This window comes from Harpegnathos saltator, unplaced genomic scaffold, assembly GCF_003227715.2.
Source record: "Harpegnathos saltator strain DR-91 unplaced genomic scaffold, Hsal_v8.6 scaffold192, whole genome shotgun sequence".
In the NCBI taxonomy this organism is placed as follows: domain Eukaryota; kingdom Metazoa; phylum Arthropoda; class Insecta; order Hymenoptera; family Formicidae; genus Harpegnathos; species Harpegnathos saltator.
Window position 1 is genome coordinate 338466 of NW_020229975.1, and position 20225 is coordinate 358690.

Consider the following 20225-nt stretch of genomic DNA (forward strand, 5'->3'; position numbering starts at 1 on the left):
GTATTTTTGATCAGACATTGAAAATGAAAATTGGTAAGTTTGAAAAAAGAAACATTTGTTGTATGATGTGCTGAGAGAAATGCAGGAGTTGTGTGATAATGGCGGAAGAAGGCAGAGGCACTTTGCACACACAGAGCGAACATCGAAATTCCCATCGACTCTGTTATATCATGCATGTATATTCATCCTTGGGGATTATAGCACCATGCTCGAGCTAGAATAAAAATGATATAACCATTTTGCTCGATACTATTCCGGAAGGACAAATAAACGAATACATGGATATTTAAAACGCGTCAAAGCGCTATTTCCGCACGTAGTGAAACGTTTCACCGGAATAATTTCTAGTTTAATCGGTCGAAATATGCCCTATGAATCGTAGTTCGCCATTGAATTGCGATTAGACGATGCCGGTCCAACGATAAATAATCATATTGACGGAGTTCTGACACAGCTATTTATTCCATCTAGCATATTGCGGCAATCTATAATGTATGGAATCTAGCCGCGTGTTGCCTATTTCTAACTCGTTGACAAAAGGTATGAGAGCCGGTTTCGAACTGGCATTATAAATAATTGCAGCTTGTACGGCCAGCGCCATAAGTTGGCGTAGAAAAATATGACCAGCCGCGCGGCGGCAATGAAACACCATTACTCATTGGTTTAAATCCAGCTCTGAACAGCTAATGAGTTCGGCATACCAGCGCGTCTGCAACGATCATACCTGGCGTATTCTTCCTGACAATCGTTCGAATATATCAAGATTACGTGATGTTTACGAAAATCTGTAATATGAAATTCATGCGACTGCGATAGCGATCACGATTGTGTGCGCGCTGGTTACCAAATTATGAAGTAATAATACCTTCTTAACACACACACACACACACACACACACATACACACACAGCAGAGGTGCGCAGCATTTTTCAATCAAATAGTTCAGTATCTGAACTGAATTAAGAGACAGTTCTCTCCAATAGAGAGAAGACACAAACAGCCTGATACATTTTTCAGTCTTTTCAGTCAATGCAAACAACAATGATATTGTATAAAATCGATATTTTACTGAGGCAATTAGAACGATAACGATCGAATGGATTATGCGAGAACGCACGCTTAAAATTATAGGTTTGTACGAACAAAACGCATACTCGTCAATCTTAACGCGATTTAAAAGAGCAGCACGCCGAATAAAGGAGGACGGTAAATCTGTCGGGAAAGATATGAGCAGTCATGGCGGCAGCACTGTGCAGCCGCCCATTACTCATTGGCTTAAGCCGAGCACCGAACAGCTAATGAGGCCGGCATACCGCCGTGTCCGCGGCGATCATAGCCGGTGGACAGGCATAATAATCCGGCAGAGATTGCCGATCGGCGAAACGTCTGTCGGCGTGGCACGGTAGCCGCAGATGGAGCCTCGATATGGCCAGTGAGTGCGTGTCGAGACCGGAGCGAGAGACCATTCCTGGAAGCCGTTAACTACGTCGTCGCGTCCTGACGCGTGTACCGATCCGTGTACGCGTTGCCGATTAAGGCCGCCGCACGCCAGTCTGATCGATCGCCGAGAAGTGACTTCGATCTATTCTACCATTTCGCAGCGGCGAACTGCGATCTTACTGAGATTACGAAGGAACGTACGTAAGATCGTACGCCAGGTTGGACCTCAGGTTATTTTTTAACGTCGTTTTACGCTGTCATTTTATTTGCCAGGAAGGCGCCTGTCTTAAACCAAACGATAAAACTGATAGGTCCGACTGTTGTTCCGACTGTTGTCGTTATAAGTGACTATTGGCCGTCCAAGCGATTGTTCAAATGCCAATATCAAGTGAGAGACGATTAGAGCCGCAAAGACACACCACACTGGATTGACTTAGTTTCACCCCTGCTGGATGCAGCGGTGATACAGCTCGCACGACAAGACCCCTGTGCGCCCCTTGTGCAAGAGACATGACTGTTGTGTACTCGTGACGTAGACCAGCACTGATCGATCGTTCTTGATTTATAACTGAAACAGCGTAGACACAAACGTTAGGATTAATCGCAGAAATTTTTCGCACAATGACGTTTTTCGCGAGGAACGCAAAATATATTCTGTCACGTTTATTTTTAATCAATCGTGATACACGACTCCTCGATAACGGCAACGTCATAACCGTATGTTAGCCTCGAGTTAGAGTCAATTTAGAAGTAAAATACGTGTCACGATCAATCGTCGTAAAATTGCTGTTTTATACCATTTTTCCGAAGCCATCATAGCGTGAATATATGGTCGATGCTCTCGGAACGTGGTGGTGAAAGGGATAAGATGTGTGTGGCAGGCGTATTTTACGACCATATTTCTATCAGACCTAGTCGTATCCTAGTCGAAAGCTAGCGTGCAAAAGGTATCTCTGCGTTGACGAATTCTGGTTGCTCATTTGCAGTTTCTTTATTCGCACTATCATTGTAAGATATTTGTCAATTCATCGTTAGGATCGTCGCTAGGAAAGCTTCAATTTTGAAGGTAGCACTATTGTGGTGGTGTTCTCCACATCCAATAGGAAAAATAGAAAAAAGCAATGTGATTCTCTCCGCGCTTGTTTCGTTGGTGAGAACTTGCGCTTTCGATGGATATTATGATCAATCTTTTGTAAGATGTTCATTGACAATGGACAAATTAGTTACCAAACAGTGAAAAAGTGAGGATAGCATCAGAGCTAACGATCTAAACGATTAGCAATTTTCATTGATATTGGTAAGGCCAGACAAAACGTTCGACTGAAAGGGAAATATCACTCTAAATATAAATATTGGAATTATTACTCGGGACTTTTTTGTACGAACGAATATGAAAATTAACCGCGACGTAGGCATCGGCGTGGGCAAACAATTGAGGATTCCTCGACGTTCACGAGTACCTGTAGAATCCTCGCTAGTGCGAACATGAAAGATAGAGAATGGAAAAGCGCGAAGGGACACTGGAACACTCCCGGTGAGGTCTACTAATGAGAACCTCCGTAGGACATTCGTCTTTCATGCCGGACACGTTGACACATTTCTGCCTCTCGGCCGGAATGGAACAAGACGCACAACTGGCCAAGCATCTGCCACGCGACAGTCGCTGTCTCCTCACTTCCGAAACAAGCGCTTTAGCCAGTTGACGCGTGATATTCCGGTGCAGTATTCGCTTGTCTTATTCGGTAATTTATGTGTTTCCTTATCGCCAGCGTTGAGATGAATTCCGTGGCAATTACTGAGCAATAACACCTTCTAACGTTTAAGCAATTGTCCCGTCAGTTAACTTGAATATCGATACGATTGATTTCACTTTTTAACGATTTGTAATTATAATCTGCAAGTTAAAACTTCACGAATGCTGCGCTTTCTAAATACTCTCTGACAAAGTGGAAGGTATTTGTAGATTTATACGACTGTGTTTGAACTGTGTTACTTACTTAAAATACGTGAAAATTAAATTAATTCGTGCTGTTGTCAAAGACATGGCACGCGCGCCAGCACCGTCGGCTAAAGACAATACAGGATTATTCCCGGGCAAAAGATGTCCTAGCCGAGATATAATTTCTCTTTATTGGATGCAACGCGTCGTTCCCGGGAGAATGAAAGTAAGGAAATAAAGCCAAAATTCTTTTGATATCGGAGCATATCGCAAGTAGAAAGATAAACGCGGGACAAAGGGGTAAGTTTTCTGGTGAAATGTCTCACCCTTGAACTAAACTGGCGAGCAGTATTAGCCAGCGGCATCTTGATATCATCCGCGGAGAACTTGCCAACTCCTTTATACAGACATTTATTTCCAAGGCATATCTGTTACAGCCAAGTGGCGGTCTCGCAGATTGTACTACTTTGCTTTGCGCCGACCCATTCTGCCTCCCCTCCTCCACCGAGGGACTTGGAAGAACCAAGGAAAACATAATCGTAAGTCATTCGTTATTGTCGCGAAACAGCAATTACCTAACTCTATATAGGAACATTATACATATTATTGGAACTGAACGCGTCAATTATCTTCGGATCACGTTTACATAAATGTTATTGGCTCGGAGGATACAAGTCTTTATAAGAAGTTGATAACTTTGTAAATAATGTCTTGTACATTATATACGTGTCGACTGTCAGTAGATTCGATTGACCAATCGAGATATTCATTAACTATTTGTAACGGTGACTATATCTCGACCCAGATATCTTCAATTCGAGTCTCAGTCCAAGCGTTTTCAGTAAAATGGAAGAGGTAGCCGTACATTGTCCTAAAGCGCCCTCTAGTTCCTCTGGCGACCTCTCCGGCTTTATGCCAGCGAGAACAGCCAACTATACGCCACGCAAGAAAACACAAACTTTATACGTTACGGTGAAACTACCGCATCGAGGGGAACAAAAGACCCGCGCGGAGACATTACGAAAGAGGAAAATACGTGGCGGCGAGCTGCTGCAAGGGCTCATAAAGAGGGAACATGGAGTGCCAGTATAACGTCGAGGACAACGTTTACACGAACGCCTTCCTCGCCATTTTTTCCTTAAATCGTTTCGTCAGCTAACTTTTATAATGTCTTAACGCTAATTCTCGCGATAACAAAATACGCACAAAATGTTTCAAAGCGTAGTGGTTGTACTATATTAGCAACATGACGTCCTACATTACCGATCTTAATAAAGGAGGAATGTAAATTGCACGCGGCTGCATATCGCATAACACTTATTCCTTATATCGATATACGTCGATATTATTAAATCTATCTTAATCGCGTGATGGTAGGAACCATGTAACTCGTCGACACGTACATGATTCCTGGCCATCCACCTTTCATGAACTTTCCTTTGGCGCATCCTGTACACGTGCGGAATGTATCCTGTTACCCTGCGAATAGCAGAGTATTTGTTAATGCTCGTGCGCGATCAGCGTGCGGCCTCTGTGCAAACATGTCAACTTGTCGCGCCGCAGTGACTCCACACGCGGACAGGGACAGTCGGCCGCTCGGTCACTGTTGCGTGTCACGACACTGTTGCTATTTAGCCTTCCATCACTCCTGTCTTTTATGCCACTCACGTGACACGTGCATTACCGACTCTTGTGGAAGCCGCTTTCCGCGCCACTGACAGGTATGTTTTATATCGCGCGTACGCCCGTCGTGACCTGGGCAAATTGGATTTTTCTATCGCAACCAAAGCGAACGATTTAAGTGAAATGATTGCCAGTTTCTGCGAAATGCTTGATAATATATTCAAAATTTGTTTTACCTTTACCGTTTAAAAACATATGGCAATCTATTCATTGATAACTAGGAATCTTCATTTTTATCCATATACGAGTATATAGAAGCGTCGCTAGAAGTTTCGAGATCCGTTGATCGTTAATATGGGGTGCGATTTTTCGTCAATTCTTCTCACGAATAGCAACGTTGAACTCTTGCGAAGATGCTTCGTTAATATTGTATTTTTGGGGTCATCCATCGTGATTCATACAGCCTGTCTTTTGTGTTACCAAAGGAGAGTTCCTAGGACACGTACAGAATAAATAACATCTCCCCTGGTCCATATTCAACCACCGCTCCCTAGCCAATGAACGACGCCTTCTATCACCGAAGGTGACTGACAGGCACTACTCCATCAGCATCATATTTCCTAAACATAACGAGATTAGGTCGCGTTGTGACGGCACTCAAAGCTAATTTATATTCTAATCGGTACACGTTTCCGCCGTACTTTCGAGTCTCTCTATTACGTCTAGCAATGGCATATTTATGTTATCCATTATGAAACCTCAATGTGCCGTATACGTCCGATCGAATCATTTTTTCTATAGCAACAGCTGAGATAATTTACATAAGTCGATATCACCATTTCGGAGATATCATTTAACAAATTTAACAAGGTATAGCATGGAGAAAGGGAGAAACTGTATTCCCAATGTCTAAATGTCCCATCGCTTATGCTCGAGGTTTTTCTATTTTCACGATGCACGGTAACAGGCTCGTGTATTCGTACGTTATATTATTGACGCCATAATGGGATCACAATTGGTCCTCATTATATGCGAATATACTGGTCTGAGGGGCACGAGACACACGAATATCCATGCAAAGCGACGCGGACCAAGGACTACGAGCAATCTTAGCAGTAGATTGGCCAGCGAATGACAGGTATCGACCTGAATCAACATCATTTCCCCGCGAAGCGTCGCCTGTGTCCTATCTTGGTCCTTTCCTCTCTATCTACGTATTAACCATACGTCGTTTCCTAGTCTATAACCTACGGCATGTGCGCATAAGTTTGTACAAAGAGAGAGAGAGAGAGAGAGAGAGAGAGAGAGAGAGAGAGAGAGAGAGAGAGAAATCGAGACAGTGAGAGAAAGAATGCATGATGAGAGGAACGAAGATAGGGGAGTGGGAGAGAATTATTAGCTGGCTACTCTACTCCACTACCTACCGTGTTTCTTGATTACTATCGGCGCAGCTGCGCCCACAATTTGTGTTTCCCGTCAACCGTGTGTAAGAGAGCCGTCCGTCAACGTCATGCCCATAACGATGCCAGAGTCTGATGCTAAGACGCCGCTGATAGCCCGATATAGATACGTATCCGTCATAAGGTGTTCTTATAATGTATTCTTTCGTCTACCAGTATATCGCGCAACAGTATATTGTGCAATCTTAACAGTCCGTTCTTACGAAGGTAGAGACAATATCTATACGATGGCATATTATCTTTAAGTCAGCATATTATCTTTAATAAGCATGTGCGTGCTTGTGTACGATACAGCAAATTATAGCTCCATGAATTAAATACGCCTGGCGTAAGCGTCACATATCGAATGATAAATATTGAACAGAGTCGTTATACAGACAGATAAATGCACATAGATATTTTGTACGTGCGAGTAACAATGTTGCAACGATATGAAATTACGCACGAGAGATCGTTTCCTATCGTTAGTAATTCATGCAAATTACACAAATGAGATGCTGTTACACAAGTAGTAATATGATGCACGACATCAGCTTCTCCGAGAGATACTCCGAGAATACTATTTTAACTGTTTTAACCGGCGAACGCGTAACGAAATTATTTTCAATTCATCCGCCTTGCGTCTTGCATGTCTTTAGGTATGGCAAATTGCGCGCTGACATGTAACAACGCGATTAAATCGAATTAGTTTTTTCTCCGAGTTATTTATCATGTTAGACATAGAAGTGTAAGTTCGATCACTGTGATGCAACGATATTTAATCTTAGATCTCTACCAAGTGGCATGTTAGCGCAACAAATAGGAATGCATAATATGCCAAATAAAAAAGTCATGAAAAATACAGTGATTATAATTTTATGATATGTATGCGTAGCACATGCGTGCACGTACGCGTGTGTGTGTGTGTGTGTGTGTGTGTGTGTGTGTGTGTGTGTGTGTGTGTGTGTGTGTGTGTGTGCATAAATAAAAAAAAAAGTTTAGCAATGACACATGCAGCACTATCTTACAATTAATATATTATATCCTCTCTCTAATTCTTTAGTTTATTCTTTAGTTTTAATTCTTTAGTTCAATTCTTTAGTTTCGCTTCGTTTCTTCTGTTGTTCAGATTATGTCTTACGCGAAATTTTTCGAGATTTTGATATTTTATCTCTCTCTCTCTCTCTCTCTCGCGGCACTTTTTTCTCGTGTTTAATCATAATTTTCGAGGTTATCTGGGCGGGACTGCGAACGTGGTAGAAATGGTCCGGCATTCGTTTTGTGGCAGGAGAAAAAGTAGGGAGAGGCGGTTTGAAATTTACCGCCGGCGGACAGAGGAGTGGCTGTATGGCGGGCTGTCAGCTGTTTTCCGAATTCTGTCAATTCTTGTCAGTTGCATCGACCAGTTTAGCATAAAAATGCTGTTACGGTAGATGGTCGGCTTTCGAAGGCTTTGGCCGACACGGTACAAACGTATCGTATATCAAAGCAGGCGGCCATGGTCGGGGAAAATAAGAAAGTTTTTGTTCTTTTTATGGAGCTACGGTCGCCGTGGGCGGTGTCTGATATACGATCGGTGTTCAGCATTTTGTTGACGAAAAAGCTACTGCATCGATACGCATTTTATCTTGTAGACACGAAATATCTTCAATAATATTTAGCTGCACATATACTTGATGCGCGGAACACCTTCCCTATGTGAGCGATAGAAAAAAACGCAGTGTTTTTAAAAGTTGATGCAAAATATATGTCGCAATATCATACTTTTTACATCTCTCTCAACGCGTATCTGTTTTTGTAATAATATGTTGCAGGTGAAAGCAAGATCTAATCAAACGCATACATGAATTTCTATTTCAGTTGGAATGTTGCGACGCAGCGGTTCGTTTTTCCGGATAATTCACTGATTGAATACCAAATATATACAAATACATATATAAATCCTACTGATTTATCGGTCAGACGTTTCATCAGTCAGGTGTTGAACAAGCTGCCATATAAAATTCGAAACGGAATTCATTAAACCGCGCTGATATTGAAGACTGATACTCGTATACACAGGAATAGCACAAATTTCAGGGTACGCCGGTTTGGGCCTATTCCCCGGATGCCTATTTAACTACTGTAGTTAACGTAATATGACATCCGCCGTGGCAAGCGATTATGGGGAACACGCGATGCAAATTTACGGTATTATCGTAATAAACAGGTTATAAAGGTTGATAGCTTCCTCGTGTATTGAAATTACACCACTGCCGTGCGGCTTTTACACGTTCGTGTCTCAACGTAAATGTATGTGTGTCTGTGCATTTCATGTATCATGTATATACGCGCCATTACGTGTATGTGCGCGCCTGCGCGCGCACACATACACACACACACACACACACACACACGCGTGAACGTACGTCGGACGTATACAAACGGGGTACGTTATTAAGAATGTTAACGTATGCTCGTGACGGGCTGTCAGGAACCCCCTTATCCGGCTGAGCTCGCCTCGGCTGGCAGATATAAATATGCAATAGCGCTTGTCATGCGCAGCGCCTAATAATTGAATGTATAATAAAGAAGGCGTCGCTCGGTGTCATGCTGACAGACAGACTACAGAGACTACGAGCGAGAGGAGCGCGCAGACAAACGTCGACTGTCAATTTCATTTGCTTCTTCCATCGAGCCGCCTGTCTGCTTATCTCGGATGTCTTTCGCGATTGCTCCCGATCGCTGAAGAATGTGGAATCGACGTTTCCTGTTCTTTACAAGCCGTGCATTAATTAGGAATTTTATTTCGAGATTCACGCAACTTTCTGATTATTTTTGAAAGGGACGTCTCTCGCGATACCTCTTATCTTACCTTCATACTTCCTCCTGTCCGTCCAAGCATTGGCGCATATCTTGTGTGTAGATATGTAGTTTAACTGTCTAAAATAATCTGACATTCGCAATTTAATGAGCACGATTAAAGTGTCGTTCGAATGCGCGCCGTCGGTGAGACAGTGGCCTGACATACGTCGAGAGAGGAGGGCTGTAAACGGCCGCGATTCGGTATCCATTTGAGGTTGAGAGTGCCCTCCACTTCCGTGACAGCTAGGCAAACACCGAACTGACGTTTAGAATAGCTTTTATTTATTCTAAGTTGTTTATTTAGGCTGCCGGGATCGCGTTACCTGAGAGGCTTTGAGTGGCAGCGGGGGAAGGCTACCGTGTCAGCACCGGACCCATTGTCGCGCATCAACCCGTCGCATCCAGAGTGTGACACAAGCCACGTAACTGCGTGCGTTCCTACGTATACGTATACACACACACATATAAAGAAGATTACGAGGCCTATATTGAAAATGTTATTTGATTCGAATTTTCTGTTGCTGCGTGCTTCGTGCACTTTCGTCGCCCGACACACCGTGCCGTGTTCTCGACGTACGTTTAAAAACAAAAAGAAAATGAAACACGTGTAGCGTGTATTTACAATGCGTCATTCCGTTGTTGAGGCCATTAATTTTCTAGCGTGCGCGCTTTCCGCGGGAGGCGTAAGGAGAATGTTTCTAGATCACCCGGTGTACTGAATACGAACTGGAGGCGTAATGTATTATACCGGCCAGGCAGGTATATTACAGAGACCCGCAGTTATGCGCGACGGGGTATGATTGATGACAAGTCGTTGCCTGTTATGAATATAATATCGATCAATCACGCTATTTACCGGACGAATGCATAGGCCCACTCTATCATCCTCCCATAGTTGCCTACCTACCTATCTATATCTCTTCCGACGCGACCTGCTTCCATCTAAGCTCGAGGCCATTTTTCACTACTTACAGTAACGAATGGTACCGAATTGCGCACGACTTCTTCACAAGGCTCGTCAACTTACGGAATAAAATTGATTTCGCAATAATATGTATACCTGTATTTTTCTTGTGATTCGCTGACGCTGTAGTCGCGTCAAGATGCAAGTATGACTGTGAGAATTTTAAATATTGTCCGGCCTGATAAGCTCGAATGTTTTCCGATATGATCGTAAGCGCGAAACATTCTTCGTCATCGATTCAATATGTTTCCGAGTATTATTGCATTATTAATTCCAGCACACTCGCGGCGTTCGCTTAACGAGCTCTTGTATCAAAACGGAAGTTGATTAAAAGTGATTTATGACTCTAGTATTTACATTTTTATGGAAGGTGTGTGTGTGTGTGTGTGTGTGTGTGTGTGTGTGTGTGTGTGTGTGTGTGAGAGAGAGATGAGGGGGGATGGAACGGAAACCACAAGTTTTTGTAACAGAAAAATGATTACTATTCACGCAAGTCTTACATTTCAACGCACATTAATTACAACGTGAAGTGCAGAAATTAACAAAATGACGATATACAATCACGTGATGTGTGACGAACGAATAGGAAACTGCTCTTTTTTTATTTCTCACGTGAATGGGCGACTTTTCTTGGCAGGATTTGGCAGAAGAAGCGATTCTGAGGATCCCTGTAAAGATACTTTTCAAAAACATTCCATCGTCGTTTTTATCATTATATTTTCCACTGAATAAATATGTTGCATATATTATCGTACTGTACGAGCTAACGTTATAGACGAGATTTCAATGGAATGGATAGAAAATATATATTCATATTTCTTCAGTTAAGTAGTCCATTTTTCCATCATTACCGAGCGCAAACGTTGCTCCGTAATAAGTGAAGAAGCTTCGTTAAACTCTCGATAATGGGATGATTATTTCTTGCTTCTCAAGTCCTTTCTGCAATTCTGGTCTCGCCTCGAGACGCTTTCCAGTCGTTCTTTGCAAAATACGACGCGTTCGTACAGAAAAGGAGGCAACCTCGTACAAGGAGGCGTGGCTCGGTGCCGTGCTAACGACTCTCGCAAAATCGTTCCTCCTGTGCTCAGCGCCATCTTGAGGATCCAACGTGACGTTAAACGAACTATGCCAGAGCAAGGAAGTTCGAAACGAGGCGGTAACGACGAGGTACGCCGTAGGAGTCATTTATCACTGGTCGTACTTAAGGTACGTACCTGTCGACAACAATTGAATTTCAGGATTCTCCAGTCTCGGGATCACGTAAACAAAGGTGTTCTACGTGATAGTTTACGATTAAATTGCTCCTGGTTTCAAAAACAGATCTTTGTCGCTTTTTCGTCAAATCGTTCACGATTCCGATATTTGTACAGAGTCCATTGTAAGTCAAATTAATTTCTTTTTGCGTCAAGCCTAACACAAAATATTTACCTTTCTCTTCTCTCAATTGTTGCGACATGGATTTTCCGAGGATATATCAAAAGGTGCTTCACGCCCGGTGTTATCTGATCATCATTTTCGTGCGACGTCTCGTTCACAGGACGGTACTCAAACAACTATCGGAAGCTTATATGCATTCTTTTTTGGCCAACAAAAGGTCGTTAAAAATCCGTTAGATGCGGCTGTCAGATAGGCGCGGCACTAGTGCGGTTACAAGAGGAGCTCTCAAGTTGAGCTCTTTGTGCGTGATTTGAATGCAATCCGAGGGATGGTGTAGGGTAGGTAGGTAGGTAGGTAACGTCGCGAGAGTAGGGGCGAAGTGCGGATTGAAGGGAGAGCATCGTGGCAGGGGGTTGGCAGCGCTAATCTCCGATCAGTGTCGAGAGCGTAACGCGATCCGACGCGACGTGACGTGATCCAGACTCGATAGCCAGCGAATACGAGCCCACTGCACAGCCTGTGCATGGTGTCGAGAAGGGCGAAGCTGCTGAGGCTTTACAAAGCATAGTACTAAGTTCGACATGGATGGGTTCACGTGACGTATCTTGCCAAATTGGACTACTTATCGCCTGGGATCGCAGTATATGCCATCGTAAGATTAATATACGTCTTGATGTGTGCAGAGGTAGAGGGAGATTCGAACCATCGTATGTTATTGACGTCGTTAGCTTTCCGTTGCGATAGTAGTTTCTCTTCCTCGCACATGCATTTGCGTGCAATTTCGCGTTATTCATCTTGTTTCAAAAGAAAAAGAAAAAAAAAAAAAAATGATTTATATTTTATTTTACTTTGAAAAATAATTTAGAATCGGTAAGAATCCGCGTATTATATCTCGTACGATTGCGATACGTCATTTATAACCGGGTTTTCGCCCGGGTGCCAAACAAGTTTACACGACACGTATGGACTAATTTGAAAATAGCTAATCGCATTTGTTGGCCTCGAACTATATTTTGGAAATGTGCGCACGGCATATGTTGTACAGCGAGCGTCAAGAGTCGCACCACCCTTGCGTGCAGCCAAGCGCTTGTAATACAAACTCCAATGTAGTATGTAGTACCCACACGATGCTGTCACAAGTGCTCACACATCATTGTGACATTGTGAGCGCCCACGGGAGTGTGAGGAACCAGTTGTCGAGAGCAACAGCTGCTCGACCCGTAACCCACATACATCACCGCACGTCATTGTTCGCAGCGTGCATTATTCGAAACAGGTATGGGGACGCACCTTGGCGTTACGTCACTAGGGGGACACTAAAGCTAATGGATGTACGTCACCGTAGGACTAAGGAATGACCGATGATATTGCGCAATCGCATGTGAAACTAGCGAATATATTTAACGTCACGATATATTTAAGCACGATATTATTAGAAAAAGGTTCCAAAGTGTCACGAAGAGTAGCATTTTATCCATCGGCAACACTTTTGTTGAATATGATGTATTGATGTGCTCGAACAGCCATCGTTTCATCTTTAACAAGACTTGATCTGCCTTATATATAAAAGAAACAGGAAAATGAAACAAATATAATATATCTGTGGCAAGCCATTAAGTTACGATGATACGCATTCCCTGCAAACTACACGAGTCAAATCCTACGTTTGTTCTCTCGCTGAGGCTTTTCGGTAGCGACAGGCGAAACGTCAGGTAGATTTGTAGGTGGAAACAAGGCCGTCTGTCACGTGGTGCGGCTTTGACGGGCTGTCGCCGAGGCGAGAGATAAAATGCGTTTCCATTTCCTCGCGCAGGCAACGGTGTGCCCCTCGTGCAATTTCAATATGAAACTGTGAATAATGCATGCTGGGGGATTCCGAGCCGCCGACATCGTCACGCAGCTCACATCCTCCCGCGATGTAAAACTGAGATAGATGGAACGCGGTAAGTTTGAATAATGAGCGCCCGTAACGATGATACGACGGCTACTCCCGCGAGCGTCACCTCCCGGTAGCGCACGGCGCCGAATCCTTCGCTGGAAAATCCAACGCCGAGTCGTATAAGTCAGTCTAGCTGACTCATTAGCCAGTCCACTGAAGACCATTTATCATTCAAAACCCGGTGGAGTATAGTCCTGCCACGATACGTTGTAGCTATCACTTGATTCTTCCATCAGCCATGCGAAATTTATGCCTTCCATAATACTCCTTTCCTCGAAACATCTTCACGATGTTCAGAAGACTTTCGTAAAATATTTCAACTGCTTTCGTGCGTGGCACATATTTGAATTCACAGACTGATGTGTGTTTGTCCGTTGCACTGGTTGCTAAACAAAACTGAATGGCATTACACTATTCCAATATTTGGAAGGACGCGTACCTAAAGTAGACGCGTAGGTGGAAACGAGGCCGTTTGTTATTGACCGATCCTCGTATATGAAAGCGTTTCCTTCGCGATGTGCGTGCAGTTGATGCTTCGTACGCGTGATTTTGGAAGTTTTTAAGATGAGTCAAGATCCCGTCTTATTCGCTAAATAGCATATCGATCAATTGCAAGCATTTGAGTTACCTTGTATCGCATCTTGTTTTACTTGGCAAAGGATCTTCTCAAGAATCTTCGTGAAACAAAAGACTGGATCAACATTATCCGCACCACAATCATCATCTCATTTTCTACCGGTATCTCATCGGCTCATGATGCCTTGATCCTGATGAGTATCTTTTCGCTCAAACAACGATCATCGAATGCCAACGAATGATCAGCGTTTGCACGTCAGAAAGCGGATTAGAAAGAACTTCGTATAAAGCACAAATGAAACGTTTTAGCACGACGACCACAGGGTCGTGCATAAAACAGGGAAGATTCGAAGCGATTAGCATAGTATTTGAACGCTTCACTTGGTCTGAAAAATGAATATTTGCCAAATCGTTTCGCAAGGGGACTAACCGGTCGAACCGTAGCAGATATTAGGAAGACACAACGTGGCGAGAGGAAACAAGCACAATGGATTCGCGCCTTCCTAATCCCACGGAATCTCCCGGCCATATGTAAGGATTACTTTGGTCCGACTCAACGTGCTCGCGTTGTCGCGCTAAAGCCGCGGACCTACCATTAGCCACTGGCGTTCGCTGGGTAGCCAGGTCCACAAGCTTAGAGACGCTATCAGCGATGGCTTAGTTGGCCTTCTTTCTATCTCATCTCATGATCCGACTAGGTACTACTTGGTCCTGGTTACAACACGTTCACTACGATGCTCGGAGAGGTGTAACGAGCCGATTGTTATCTTCATCGTGGGTCTGAAGGCGATAGCAGAGCTTCGAATGGGGGGGCGGGGGATAGGTAGGTGGAATACTGGCAATAGCTAGAAGGAATAGCACCTGACAAGGTAAGGCGGCACTTGATAAAAGGTAACGGCTGATACTGGATGGCATGCACAATTTCGCATTCATCACAAACACCGCCTTATCTGCTGCAATAATGCAAGTATAACACCATTATGTTAATATTATTCTTGAGTATCTAAGAAATTTAGGTGTTATCTGTAATCAAATGCAAATATTCGAAGATAGTGGATTGATGTCAGTAGCAAAAGGTCATTTTGAAAACCGCAACTTGTCATTGTACTCCACGCTTCGTTCATTGTGCTATTCACGCTTTCTGCCACGTCCAGTCGTTGAAGGACAGCCGGGCGGCAGAAGCACGGCGTACCGAGTGAATCCGCGTTGTCAGAAAGCGAAGCTAACGTTAATTTGATTTTCCTCGACGCATTTTGGTAACGGGCGTCCCTCGCCGTTCCCTACTTCGAGGTCGCGACGTCGAGCGTGTCTGCGGAAGACGGGACCGGGCAATTTATCAATCCACGAGCGAGAGAACGACTTCTGGCCGGGCGGGTAATTTAACAAGATTGATGCGAAGCCGACATGCCACAGTTTCGCAGCTCGCCGTGAAGGGGGTCGGAGTCAGTGTTGGCAGCGTTGTTGGGCAAGGGGTGACGTTGGTGCCGTCGGAGCGGGCGGAAGGGTAGCAGCCAGACGTGTGAGCGACTGGTTATTAGGAGGCCTCATCACGCAGCGCAGAATCACGCGGGCATTAAAACAACGCCACGCGACTGATGGCGGTTGCTAACACCGTCGCGGCTGCCAGTTTCGCCGTAACGTGCTTTTTGACAAATGTTGGTGTCATTATGAACTTCGTGAGAAGGTAAATGAAGTTGAACGTTTTTTTTCCCCCTGGTGAAGGTTTTAGACGCAGTTGCCGCTCTCTATATTTATTCTTGTTGATTAATGTCGCGGCGATCCATCATTTTGCATTTGAAATTTGAAGGCTGTCAGCGTGCATACAAAACACGCGAAACGAAGCGTGAGACGTAGGTGCAAATGTTGAAGATTATTAGAAGTATAATATGATACGGAAAAGGGAGAGTATGTCGGCTGTATATATTGTACATTTTGCATACAGCAGCGTGCTTCTTCAAAATCTCGTTTCTTTCGAGATCCTTAAGATCAGCAATATTTGCATGTAATTTTTTCAACCTCCTGATGCGATTATTTACTGCTGTATCAGAACTTCCATATGTAGAGTTACATGACTGGTTATAAGTCTACGCACGTCTACAGCGTAGTGTACAGCCATATATTACGTCAAGAGTTCGTAAATATCGAGGGAGAGAACAAACGGCGTGAAAATGAAGGAGGGTTGGCTCGCTCGTTAATCATTTCCTCTGTTTCAGGGCGAGACTTGCGAAGACACGCCGAACAAAGATCTTTCAGATGTAAAACACGCTGGAACGCTTTTATTAACGCGTATCAAAAATCTTAACGAACTTGCTGCAATCTTTGACAGCGTGATGGCGATAAATTTTCGAGAAGTATCCTTCCTTCTTTAGCCCGTCATTGCCATATCGCAATTTGTGCACTTGTGTTTGTATAAATTTAAGCATTCGTCGTGTTTATTACATCTCCCTCGTGTTTATTCCATTTCACTGACTTATGCAACTTGACCGCAGAATTTTCACGCTTCGTAATGGCGGGTAACCACGTTCCTTCGTCTAGGCGATGTCCGTGCAATTATTCACCCACGCACGGGGATGATCCGGCGAACCGTCAGGGGCAGTAGCAAGTGCAAGAGGGAAACAATATTAATTGCCTCGTTTATTGCGACGTGGGTGGCCGCAGTCGCTGGTTTCTCCGTCAACTTTCAGTCGGGGGAGTTAGGTGGCTCGCGTTGTAAGGGCTGCGGAGGTAATCTGGCGCACGACGTGCCGCGGTAAATCACTGCTAGCCTTGCGCTCTGCACTACTCAACTATCTTTTTTACCGCACTACTCAACTATCTCTTTTACCTTCGTCTCTTACTCTTCTATTTCCGCACAGGTAGCTCCGTTCTTCTTTCCGCTTGTAGTCCGATCGCAGCTATCATTGCTATTTATCTTGATCAAAGGTAAATTCGACGATCAGTTCTATCGCCTCTGTCGGCGAATGCTCATTTTATTATTCATTCGACAAACGTAACTTGGTGCACTACGTAAGTTCCCAACATGTTTTCGCTGCTCTCGTGAGTTTTGTCACAGCCAGTCTTGTTATGTGACGTACGATGCAATTTTCTTCTCTTACTTCCATATGTCGTGCGAGTCTTCACACCGTATTTGATACAATTGGCGTAAGACAAGCGTGTTATTTAGATTTAGAGCCATTTACACGATTATAACTCCTCCTCTTTTCCTACCTTAGATGTCGGCGCATCTTTTTCTGCGTCACACTGACGTTACACCAGCGCTAACACGGCTGCATATTAAAGGCATTCTGGGAATTGGTCACGATATCGACACCAATTTATCGCCGTGAAACGCGAAATGCCTAGCGGGAGTTACGCGACTGACTTGGCGAGCGAGCCGCTGCACAGCGCTTGTCGTCGCTACGGTAACGCTCGGTACTAGCGGGCGTGAACATTTGAATAATTCGGCCGTTTACAGGCGGACTTACAACGATGCCCGCGCGCATACACCAAGATTATGGCCGCTACTTACTGCGTCGTGGCGATCTTCGGGAAACGTAGGGCGGTGGGATGAAGAGGGAGGGGGGAGGGGGAGAGAGAGAGAGAGAGAAGAAGGAAAAAGACAGAAAGAGAGGAAGATCTTTCGTGTCCGTTTTCGTGTACCGTGAAAGTGGACGTGCTTTTTTTCAACGTGCTGACTCTCTCGCAGGGTGCTTTATGGCGATCGTTTGCACGCGGCAAATGGTACAGAAACGAGATCGAATGCTACCGCTCGGTGAACCGTCAGGATTGAAATATGATCGAGGGGCGAATGGTGTTATGGGTCCATTTTATATAAGTGATACGTAAGCGTAATTTTATTCGGGAGATTGGAGAAAGATCGATCATGAGAGTTTATTATTCCGCACTGATGTTTCCCTGACCGTAAAATATTTTATTTCGGAGCCTTCCGCACACAATATTATTTGCAGAATGACAAAGATTGAAAATCGTCAACGCAAAATTATCACTGTTCACAGTTAATATTTATCAGTGGTGCTTGCGCTGTTTTACTTGCTCGTACGCGTTTGTGCGCAGCGTGTAAAATTATGAAAATTTATAACCTCGCGGTTGAAAAACAGGAGGTTATGAATCGAAGCGCATAAAAAGATCCACGGTAGGAATAAAATTAGGCCGCGGGCGCTGAGATGGATAGCATACTCACTCCGTAGGTATTTATCTTATGCAAATCGCGCAGTGGCGTAGTATGTGAATTACCCAATGCTGTAATCGGACGCAAGTCAGTTGGACGAGAGTTTTGTTGCTGACTGTATCTGACACAGTTTTGTCACGATGAATTTACATTCAGATGGCGCTATCTAATCCGCAGTAAGTTAAAAAATTTACGGCTTTCGGTAAATCACAGCGGCACAGCCTGCTTACTGCAAGCGAAATACTCCTGTGCATCTGAATTGTTTATGGTCCTGCCATAAAACAATGATACGAGAGATTATAACTCAGCGAATAGTGAAGTTCCTTGTGCGTGAGACACCCTCTCACGTAGCTTCATACGTGTGGAATTATGATACCTCCATTCGTTAGACGCGCGGTTTGCACGTACGCTTTCTTCGGGATATGTCGATCCAATCAATTTCTAACGTCTTGGAAATTATATTCCATATTAATTATCATTAATTTATCGGTGATTTATTTTATAAAAATAACACCGTAACAGTAACACGCTATTCATTAAATTGTTAAGAAAAAGTATGGCACGTGTGAGAAGTTGGTAGTAAATATAGCATCAATCATAGGTATCAACGTAAGGTTCATACGTCCATAAATGATAGGTGTCCGCATGAAGGATATTCAATTTCCTGTATTGTATGCAACGTTATATCGATCAACCATACATCCAACAAAGCTCTCGTAACGTATTTCTATATTTCGGAGTTCGACGTATCTTTTTTATTTTACGTTGTGTTTTACGTGTATTTTACACAATATGAAAATGTTTAACAAATTTAATGTCATTCGTAGTGATATATAATTATACACACACACATATATATATTTTTTCCTTTCAAATTAATATAATTTTGATGTTAATATTAATCGGATGAATAATGTTGGTATCAATTTAGGAATTTTATAATCTTTAATAACTAGAAGTATTTTTTAACAATTATACAATTTCTGCATACCTATATCAGGTATTTTTTTTTTCGAATTATACTTCAAACTGCAGTCGCGCTATGCATGCGGAAGGTAGACATTCTTTCTACCGACGTTCTTACGCCACTGAGTCGTAATTTACCCGGAGCGTTTATGGCATTGTTGTGAAGCAGTGCTTGGCGTCGTCTTATAAAACCAATTTCGCGGGTATTATGCAAGCTGTCAGTCCCGTAGGTGAGTTATGGCAAACGTAGCCTGCAGCACAAACATGTATTATCGTCTCTCTACCAGCGATCCTTATATTTACATCAACAACATTCACGTTATAATGTGAAATTACTACTTCTTGTCTCTGGCATAACATGTGTTATCAATCTGTTTCCCAGACGTGCAAATTACTACATACAAGGATTCCGATTTATATTTATCATATATATATTTTTATAATTCCATAATGAGATCGGGACTACTTTTTCCTTATCTTCTACCACTCGCTATGTAGATACAAAATGCAAATATATTCCTTATCTATTCGAAAAAAAAGTTAATACTCTGTTATTCGAGTTTACGGACAGATTCATAAGCGTGTATGAAGTAGGATAGATAGCAGGAAGTTACTCTGACCATTTCTCAGATCGATTGGCCAATAAACCAACGTGTACACTTCTCACAACGGAGGGCAGACGACCAGTATCTGAACGTCGTGTTTAACTCCATTGGAATATACGACGCTATATCCGGAATTTCGTTCCAGACCGTTAAGACACTAGATTCCACTTTATCGGCACTGTAATGGTTATATAGCCGTTAAAGTTGCCCCTCATACAACTTTTCCAATCTTATCTTCACGTATGGGTTCCCCACTCTCATCTCTAACCTTTCTTCGTCCGGCCCTCTCCATCGGCGAGGAAAAGCGGAAAGGATTTAGTTAAATTGGACTGCATGCGAAGAGTC

At 43.4% G+C, this 20225-nt stretch overlaps 1 protein-coding gene across 3 annotated transcripts in view; it reads left to right on the forward strand.

The window, feature by feature from the left end:
* LOC112588342 (uncharacterized) overlaps positions 1 to 4663 on the forward strand; it is a 28911-nt gene extending 24248 nt beyond the window's left edge. Inside the window, exons 1-3 of one of the 3 annotated variants that reach the window (XR_003112767.1) lie at positions 2584 to 3182; positions 3817 to 3918; positions 4222 to 4663. Coding sequence is in view for 1 of the 3 variants with exons in the window: in XM_025297909.1 (XP_025153694.1) it covers positions 3817 to 3918; positions 4185 to 4471 (389 nt within the window). In the remaining 2 variants the exon portion in view is untranslated. Of the gene's footprint in view, positions 1 to 2583; positions 3919 to 4184 lie in introns of those variants that run through there. The other 2 variants (XM_025297909.1, XR_003112766.1) reach the window with 2 other exon arrangements.
* The last annotated feature ends 15562 nt before the right edge of the window (positions 4664 to 20225 follow it).